General features: G+C 41.6%; 1 protein-coding gene across 1 annotated transcript; it reads left to right on the forward strand.

Annotated features, from left to right (window-relative positions):
• Positions 1 to 7,580: 7,580 nt before the first annotated feature.
• On the forward strand, positions 7,581 to 9,969 carry lum (lumican). Its single transcript, XM_061083392.1, has 3 exons — positions 7,581 to 7,653; positions 8,487 to 9,368; positions 9,815 to 9,969. The coding sequence occupies exons 2-3, from the start codon at positions 8,492 to 8,494 to the stop codon at positions 9,967 to 9,969; spliced, it is 1,032 nt and encodes a 343-aa protein (XP_060939375.1). The 5' UTR covers positions 7,581 to 7,653; positions 8,487 to 8,491.
• Positions 9,970 to 10,192: the final 223 nt, after the last annotated feature.

The following is a 10,192-nucleotide window of genomic DNA, read 5'->3' on the forward strand; positions in this document are numbered from 1 at the left end:
CGGGAGAGAAACAACCCAACGTTTCTATTTGTATTGTGCTCAATTCAAGTAGAGATAAAAGCAACCGTGACTTCTATCACATTGTGATTTCTTGTGTTTACTTCAGTGTTGATTTAGTTTCTGGGTGTTTTTTTTACACTTCATCACATTCCAACCCCCCATTCTTCTCCCTGTGTGTGTGTGTGTGTGTGTCTCGTTCCCTTTAAAAAATAAATAAAAAAAGGTGAAAATAGCTTCTAAAAATGTAGAATAAACCATGTATGTTTTAAACAGAAGCCATTCCCAAAGATTTATATGCATGCTCTTATTTTTTTTCCTTTCAACTTGAACCGGGTGCTTTCTGGATTCTCTTGTTATCGCGTGTATGTCAACTCTTAATGTTTATTCCTGCCTTTTATTTCTTTCTTTCTTTTTTTTTAAGAGTACAGTAAAAATCTGAGGGTGTACGTGGACTGCCATGCCCACAGCACTCATACTGGTATGAATGTTGTATGTATAGACGCTGTATATAAATGCTGTATAAAAAAAAAAAAAAAAAAAAAAAAAACTCTCATCACTTAAAGGCACAAGCACTTACCATAGCGCAGACTTAATATATCAGCAAATTAAAAAAAAGGTGTTTCTCTTTTTTTATTTTTATTTCTCCGGAGCAGGGGCTCCAGCTAAGGTGTCCTGAACAAAATAAAAGTACTAATGGAAAAAGTAGCAGTTTTTGATGGATGTAATGAGCAGCAGTTGCATATTGTGGATGATGTGAATGGATTATTTGTGCGGCGCCACGGGAGCTACGGCACAAAGTAGCAAGGGCGGCCTCCTGGGACACAAGGTCAAGAGGAGGCACAGGTAAAACGTCCAGGTGAGAAAGCTTCACACACGAGTACCACAAAGTAAAAGGGCTTCATTCAAACAGGGTGCATATCACTGAGGCTGTGTTGATTGGCCCATTTAAATCGCAATTTGCTGCGTATCCAAATCAAAATGGGGATCTGGTGAATGTGTATGCACCCAAACCACAGATACTTCATTCGAGGTATTTCACAAACACGCCGACCACCTGACAACTGCACTTCAAAATAACACCCGGCGAAAGAAATCTGTTTTTTTTATTCGTATTTCTGCTTCATTCTCCCTTTTCAAAGTCATCCATCATTTCCACTTCTATCAGACACGTTGAACAAAGCGCTGCCTTCTTGTCATCTGGTAACGATAACACAGCAGATGTTACAACGCACCAGCGAGACTGAACTCCTCCGTCCTGTCGGCGATACCGGTCCGATTCTTCTTCTTCAGTGCTCGGGGGATCACAGGTGTTAGTTTGACCTTTTTGAGTTTGATCAAAACAGCATTGTAAATTCCATCGGTGGCAGCGTCCTGTTATAGAATCCCCAGCTAGACCTTCTGGAGGTTGCTGCTATTCCCAGCATGCATCGGCCAAGAGTCGGGTTCCATCACAGGATGTACTGTATATACATTTACAGAGCTTATATGCGTCTGTGTAAACAAATACACAGCCAGTGCATTCAGTTTACAGCCTACAGCCGCTGGTGTCTACGGCTTGTAGGAGGGAACCGGAGGAAACAAAACCGACACACAGAGAAAATGCAAACTCAACACACTCCAGCAGGTTCAACAATACGGCTTGTCGCCGCACGCAACGGATTCGGTCACTGAGTCGTCCCTTCACCGCGTTCAGGCCCCGTGCTGCTCGGTGGAAGGGTTAAAAAAAATACATGAATTCACTTCTAGTTATTTCTGGGCTCCGGGACTGAAGGGAACAAAAATATTTGCACAAGGAGCGTTTCTGGCCCATGAGCCATCAGTGATTTTAATCCCCTTCAGTCATTTACGTTACTGTAATGGGAAACGTTATGGTTAAAGAAAAGAGAGGGACCCCCCCCCCCCTCCAGAGACGTGTGGTGGTTGAGACCTCTGAAATATGTTGTATAGTTTAATGATCAATGATCGTAACAATGTTGATTATCTTACTTTGTCCCTTTTGACATTATTCTCCTACTTAACTGTATTGTATGGAATCTCAAGACGTAAGAAAAATGTTTATATCATTGCTTTATTTTCAACTTCATCAATCCAGCCCATACATATCTTTTTAAACACAAATGTTAGACATGCACCTAGAACAGTCAAAAATATTCTCATGATATATATTTATCATTATAGTTTAATATAATTAAAATTATACTTATGTATTTATTTATTAATATAGTTTGTGTATATAATTACACAAATAAATAAATTGACACAAAAAGGAATAGGCTGAAGGTGAGCGAATAATAATAGTAAAAAATATACAATGAAATAATGTAAAATACTTTATATAGCACTTCTGAAAACAGAGTTACAAAGTGCTTCACAAACTCGGCAATTAAAAATACGTGAAAGAAAGTTATATAGGAATAAATACAAGGATAAAAACAATGTACTTCACGCACTTAATACAGTTATAAAAAACAGAATTAGGTCAAATCAGGGAATGCTGTACAAGCTGTGATTTAAAGGGAGGATACACATGACTGCACATTACTCACTTATGTACATCTCTCAGTGCATAAGAACCAGCATCACAATAACTAATTGATTATTTATCAAATTATCATTCATCAGGTGTCTTAAATGTATCTATACCTATTTTTAAATTGCATTAGATTCTCTAAATTCACACTGGACTTTTCACTTGAATGTAAGGAATTAAGTGACAAACAATAAAAGCATATTAAGGAACAGGAACATTTAAGAGTCTGTCTCTGGCTCCTCGGCCTCTGATATGATTCAGGTCTTGTGTGTGTTGTTTTTCAGACTGAAAAGCTTCAGTGTTTGAGCTCTGGAGCTGATCCCAGCACCTCAGAGCCATGAATGCACTTCAATCTGTTGCCCCCTGGTGGGGTTTATCAGTACTTCTTATTTCCAGCTCTCTCTCTCTCTCAATGCAGCTTGACCCCCTGGTCTGATCTGCTGCACCATGAGCATTTGGAGTTATAGCTTTAGGCTCCGTGCCACTGTCTGTGTGTGTTGTGATTTAACTGTTTAACGTGCACATGCCGGTGCGTCCCTACGTTGAGTTGCTGCCTTGTGGCACTTATGCAACCAAACGTAACCGGAGCTGCTCCACCAAGTCAAACCCTGAGTGCTGAGATCTCTGCGAAAAGCAAAATGTGCAGAGCAGCTTGTTTCAAGCTGCGAATCCTGACATGGACCAAACACACAAGGGATTATACCCACGTTATACACTCTAGCTGGTTCTGTAGACCCATAATTATGAACTATATCAAATCAAACTTTATATATAAAGCACCTTTCATGCAGGTGAGTGCATTCATTTCAAAGTGCTCCACATATGATTGACAGTATGATAAGACAAATGTATGAAACAAAACAAGCAAGAAAAGAAAAGAAACAACTAAAAAACTATTTGAGACTGATACATGCAGTAAAATATAAATAAAATAAATGGCCAATAAAACAGAAGTTGAGATAAAAGAAACACAGTAAAGAATAAGTAAAAGTCGTTATTGAGGATAACAGAGAGTGAACTGTAATTCAAGGATGAATAAATAAAAACAAAAAATATCTAAAAGGTTGTTGTTCGTCAGACTCCAATCCCCTGGAAGAGGGATACATGGGGGGCCTGTGTGACTCAGGCGGCACTGAAGCCTTGAGCGGATCTTCTCGGTGCCGGTTGACTCTCGTGGTACATGGGAGCCGATGCTCTCATCCCCGGCGCTTACCACACGACCGCATGGTGGGAACAGAAGGTGGTGTCTGGGCGACGTCTGAGATTTTATTAGGAGCTTCTGTGTGTCCGTGCCAAGACGTCCAAGAATATCCCTGTTTGCTAATATGCTTGCTTGGATCTCCATCTGTGTACCTATGTCAGAGCATGTGCACGAGTATCTCAGTTGTTAAGTGTTTTCTCTGTGTGGCGTTGACAGGGATGATGGTTTGTGCTGCACTTTCACATGTGCCAGATCGACTCATGCGCCAGTTCTTGCCTTTCGTTTTTTGATCTTTGATTTACGGCGTATATATGCAGTTCTGCTACTTGTGCTGTAAATCAGGCAGGAAGGATGACGTCACTTACTTGAAGGAAAGAAAGAGCCAAAGCTTGAAGTTAAAAAGAAGACAGAAGACTGTTTTTAAATTTTTCATCCTTAAAATCTGCTTGCCAATAAGACACATTGTACATTTTAAAAAGAGTTGATCCAAAAGTAATTTCTACCCAGCAACTGACGACTTTTACTGGAAAATATTACCACTTTTAGATCATTTGTTACTTAGCTAGTTAAGCTAGCATTAGCCCCATTATTTGGCTGAGCTAGTTGATTGTAAATAAAGATGGACGATGCATCTTCACCATCTCCCACTGTACAAAAAAGGAAGCCTAAATTCTCCATATTTGGGAGCAGCCATCTTGTGCTCATGATGTAATTTGTAGCCAGAGTTTACGCATCACAGATTTTCATATATGACATTTCACCTCCTTTTTATAGTGTCAAAAAATAAGTAAAATCATAATTAGTGCAATAACAGACACATGAACATAAATTAGTTTGATAAGAACGATAACAACAAATGACAGACACCATCTTTGGTTTGGCCCATGTCCCATCTGCTAACATGGAGAGAGCAACAATAATGACCTATAACGCAGCCAGCCACCAGGGTGCGATCCAGATGATAGCTTCACTTTGCTGTCATGTTGACCTTCGACTCTCCAAGTGTTGCCAGATGTACGATAATTATCGTATTTGTCCGATTTACAATATTTTGATCATTTTTGGGCACATACTCACATATGGATCACGTCTGTGTTCACGCATCTCGTCTCACCTGATGTCTTTTCAGACATTCATGCTTGTGATGATGAACATGACCCGTCTCATGTTCCAAAATAAGAGCCTTGTGCCTTTAACAAGGATTTTTTCTGGAACTAAATCGCTTCGGAATCTCGACACAACTTGAAAAATATTCAAATGCCATACTACTGGGAAAGAACTACTGATATTGAGGATACAGCATTACTTTACCATCAGAATCCACATTACACCAACAATAAATGCTCTAAGTGTCAAAAAAAATTGTTGATCAATCTCATTAAAAAGTCAAAAGCTATTTAAATACATTCTTCTAATCTAAAAAGTAAGAAAAAGTCACATTACTGTTTTTGTTTTCTTTACCAGATACTGATCAAATGATTTGCGACATTGCGTTATTAAAACCTCTCCGCCTTAGAGGAGAATAACACAACTTGGGTTAAGTGCAACCAAAGTATCTGGAAAAATAATCTGAAAAGAAAGTCGACGTCTGCCATCTGGTCGAATGGAAAGGACACAAGAACAGGGACATCAACACAAAGCACGGTGACTAAGCAAAATGACAGAATGTTTGTTTTCCACAGCCGTCTGGGAACAGCTGGAGTCTGGGTTCACAGGAGAACTTGCTTCTGACGGAGGTGACAACACACCGATCTCAACCAAATAAATGTTTTGGGCTGTTTGCTGACGAAGGGGAATTGTGTCCGGGACAAAGGAGCAGATGCTTCTGAGGGGTTTGTCCAACCTTTGCCTGTATGAAGAGGACAGTGTAAAAAAAATATGCTTTGAATTTACTCCATGAAGCAGTGCAGTCGCGGGTTGAATAGGACGTCTACATGAAGCTCGTGAAAAGAGGGGCATCTATTGGATAACGTGCAGAACAGCACCTATGCACCATGTGTTATGAAGCATCATGCAACGGCTGCATCACAGACGTAGCACATCTGGCTTCTCTTTCCCAACATCACTTGTGAAGATGTCATGACAAAGAACTGCAGTGCATAAAGATTTCGGCCTTTCAGACAAAAGAGAGACCAAATCTAAAGCAAAAGGAAATTTAACAAGCCACCTGTGCTGCACGTCCAGACATGACACCAGAGCTGCGTCCCAATTCAGGGGCCGCGTCCTAATAAGGCTGCGTTGGAAGACTGATGCGTAACAGCAGCGTGACTAGGCTTTATCCAAGGTTTGATTGATACATGCTTCCCTGGGCAATGAAGGTTTCCAATGGGTGGATCCTTCCCAGGCCGACGTATCCCAGGATTCATTAAGAGCAGAATCGTGCTGAAGCTAACGAACTAGCTATGCTGGCGGCCCAGCTGCAGAAAGTTAGTATCAAACCACTCCTCTCTTCGGCTGAAGAATTGTTAGCTTGGGACAAACTTGAAGTCGACCTGAAATCTACAAAGACTTGACTGTTTCCATCAATTGTGGGTGAGAGTTGAGTTCCACGAACTCAGTTAAGATGCAGATGATCCAGGCACAGAAAGGTCAACAGTCGTCCACATTCCTCTTTTATTTTTCTCTCTAGCTTTTCTGGATGTATGACTTGGCTGCAGTTGTTTCTCAGTGAAAGGAGGTGAGACGACCTTTCAGATGCAAGAATTGGACATGAGAAGTTCTGGAAAGGGCGTCGAATGACTCAAATTACTTTGGTGTGGGAGAAGAAGAAAAATGTGCAACAATCAAGACATTTTCCCTCCTACATGTGCTGGGAAATCAGATTTATTTGAGTTACAATGTGAGGAATGAAGGTTTTTCCACAAGATGGTCTCTTAGTGTGGTATGTGAGTAGAGTAACAGACCGCACTGCGACCAATTAAATCCAGCCGTCAATTCCCAGCATGCTCCGACGGCTTGATGGATGTCCACCAGCAAATGGGAGAAACATTTGACCATTTTCTCCCCCTACTCCATTCTTCCTCAACTCCAATTTACAGATAAGTAGAACCCTACCCTGGTCGATTGTACCCATTTGCTTGACTACTTGCTTACTGTAGGACTGGATGATTGCAGGTCTTTTAAGTGCATGGGCAAGACAATGTGAGGGTGCAGGACTGAAAAGAGGAATAATTTATAGCAAAGACATGTCGGGTCAATTGGATCTGCTTCAACCTCCCACCTTGTTGCCGTGCATTCGTCAAAAACAGTAGAAAAGAAGATGTTTGCTTCAAGTGTTATGTAAGACCTCTCTGGCCATCTCAGAACCTTTTTCCGTCAGATTTTCCGAAGCCTTATTCACAGCCCAGGAGGTACGGTTGAATTTAGTCTTCTCCATAACCGGCGTCTGGCTCAAATGGCTGCCAGAGATAATTTTCACAATTTTTTCCACACATTGCTTCTCCTGCTGTTTAGAATTTTCCATGCGCCGTCTACCCAGCGCCAAGGTGAACTTGCAAACACTTTGTTGGGAGGACAATTAAAGGAACAAGCTGATTTGTGAAAGTCAGGAAAGGCAAAGGAAACATCAGCCTCTGTACCTATTTAGAGGTGAAATATCCCCGAGTCCTGTTGCACCTGCTCCAGGTTAGTTAGCACAGTTTTTGGGATGATGCTCCCCAGACATTGATGTCACCTTCGATTCATATGACGACTTGACCAAGTCCAGGAAGCAGAAACCTCCTCTCCTCCCACCTCCTCTGTTTTTCCCTTTTCTGTCTCTCCATCTACCCCTCTCTCTCTCTCTCTCTCTCTCTCTCTCTCTCCTCCCCCTCTCTCCCTCTTTCCCTCTGTGTTTTTCTCCAGAGACCTCCAGTTTTTGAACACCACACTGTTCTTACCTACTGGCCCTCCACCCCACACACACAAACAGAGAGAAGCGCAGGTAAGCTTGCATCTGGTGGCAAGGCTTTGTGATTTCCTGTTGGATTATTCCTCTTTATTTCTGTTTTCCGGATGGGATTATGAGATGGGCATGGGCTAGTGCTACAGCAGAGGAGGCTCGAATACTAATGCATGGAACAAAAAACTAGCTTTATAGTTTGCATATTGAATTAAGAAAATCAACAATGATGTAATTGCCTTAATCTTTGTTTACGTGGATCTAAAGCGGCTTTTAATGACTCTTTCCTAGCTTTTGGTAACTTCAGTCATGGAAAATAATCTGCTGCACTTGGATCCAGTGTCTGCCTGCATTTTTCATGGATCTGGAATTCATTATTCTCGTTATGCATTGTCTGCAGGGTGGATTTGGAACAGCCACGATTCCTAAACTAGGTCTAGATTTATTTCCTTTTGCGTTTCAAATCTTATACACATCCTTAAGATTTCTATTATATTTATTACTATATGTGTTTTGTGCATCATTGCAACATCTGCATTGCTCCCATTAGTGGTTAATGTAGAAATCAATCAAGATGATTCTGGTCCAAGCTACAATGACATAAACAACTGAATCAAGAAATCAGTTTACATGAACTCTTGATTGATTATATACACTAACATTCAGGAGAGTGGGTGTGGCAGGGGTATGATTTGTGTCAGGTAGTGGGGGGCAGGACTGACATCCTTTTTGTCATGTCAGTTTGAAAATGAGTTTATAATTCTTATTTAAATCATGACTGATGTGATGTTAATCAAGTGCATTTGTCCTTTTTTGTTTTAAGATGATTAGGAGTCTAACTAATCTATCTGTTTCCCTGTTTGATGGATCCCCAGGAGCCATGTCTCCTCTTCGTTTACCCGTGTTGGCTGTACTGGTCAGTGTGGCCCTATGCCAGTATGATGACTACAGCGACTACCAGCCTCGTTCCATGCTGGGACCCTCAGGGCCCAACTGTCATCAAGAATGCGAGTGCCCCGTCCTCTTCCCCTCTGCCATGTATTGTGACAGCCGCAAGCTCAAATCTGTTCCCGTAGTCCCAACAGGTATCAAGTACCTGTACCTCCAGAACAACCAGATTGAAGAGATCAAGGCTGGAGTGTTTGATAACGTTACTGCTACTCTTCGCTGGCTCATACTTGACAACAACCAGATCACCAATGCTAAAGTAGAAAAGGGAACAATCGACAAACTCACTGGCCTGGAGAAGCTATATTTCAGCTACAACAACCTCACAGAGCCAATCATCCCTCCCTCAAAGGCCCTCGAAGAGCTGAAGATGACGCATAACAAGTTCTCCAAGTTCCCCTCTGGACTTCTGTCCGACAAAGAGAATTTGACTTCCATCAACGTTCAGTTCAATCAGCTAACCTCTGATGCCATCTCTGGGGCTTTCAAAGGGCTGAAGAATCTGCTGTCCCTGGATGTGAGCCACAACAAGCTGAAGAAGCTGCCAGCCGGTGTCCCCAGTTCACTGGAAATCCTCTACGCTGACTACAACGACATTGACAGTGTTGGAGCCGGATACCTGAACAAGCTGCCGTCGCTGCTGTACCTAAGGATCTCCCACAACAAGCTGGCAGACGCCGGGATCCCTGCTGGAGTTTTCAATGTGTCGTCACTGCGGGAGCTGGACCTGTCGTTCAACAGGCTGCAGTCAGTCCCTGAGATCCACCGTCAGCTGGAGAACTACTACCTGCAGGCCAACGAGATCAGCAGTGAGTGGCAGTAAACAGCATTTTCAGATATTTGCCTCAGAATGTATTTTCCCAGAGGTGCCTTATGGAGTTTTCGTCAAAGTCAGAGTGAAATGGAAGTTAGAGAATCTTTAGCTTCATCAATGACAGATATATGAAATCGGAACAGAATATGTGAGAACACTTTCTCTCAGCAAACAGTGTAAAATGCAGTAGTATAGTGTGGTTTAGTATGATGGTCGGGTTTAGCCTAAATCACATTCGATTGGATAAACTTAGATCTGCCAAGGTAAGTTATCAAAACAAGGACCAGCTTGTAAAAACATTGCTCTTCAGCGGTACTAGTGGTCTGAAACTCACCATGGCACCTTTAACCCTCAGCATTAGGTTCTCAAAAGGTATTTGACAAAGAATTTTGTTTTTCTACCAACGTCCATAACTTTCCCTCTATGTTTCCTTCTCTGCAGAGATCGACATGTCAAGTTTCTGCAAGTTCGTTGATTACCTCACGTTTTCCCATCTGATTCATCTGCGTCTTGACGGCAACAACGTCACACACAGCGACATGCCCTCTGACGCTGTCAACTGCCTGCGTAAAGCTTCAGATATCATGTTTCATTAAGGACCTCCCTCCAACCTATGCCCTCCATGATATGACTCAAATCCAGGGTATTACATGGTATCTTCATCGGTTAGATACACACAAATCTTCAACAAATCTAAAGTGGGGCAAATTGTAACATTTTGAGTCAAAAAACTACAAAAAACAATATATAAAAAGTAAATTTACGAAAAAGTTGTATAAATAGAAATCAATGTATATGCTTTGATTAAAAACACACACT

Source organism: Limanda limanda, chromosome 1 (assembly GCF_963576545.1).
Source record: "Limanda limanda chromosome 1, fLimLim1.1, whole genome shotgun sequence".
Lineage (NCBI taxonomy): Eukaryota > Metazoa > Chordata > Actinopteri > Pleuronectiformes > Pleuronectidae > Limanda > Limanda limanda.

Bases quoted from the DNA above. Each gene is read 5' to 3' on its own strand.
- lum (XM_061083392.1), top strand. From the start codon at position 8,492: ATGTCTCCTCTTCGTTTACCCGTGTTGGCTGTACTGGTCAGTGTGGCC. The intron at 9,369-9,814 runs GTGAGTGGCAGT...CCTTCTCTGCAG, and splicing joins GCAGGCCAACGAGATCAGCA to AGATCGACATGTCAAGTTTC.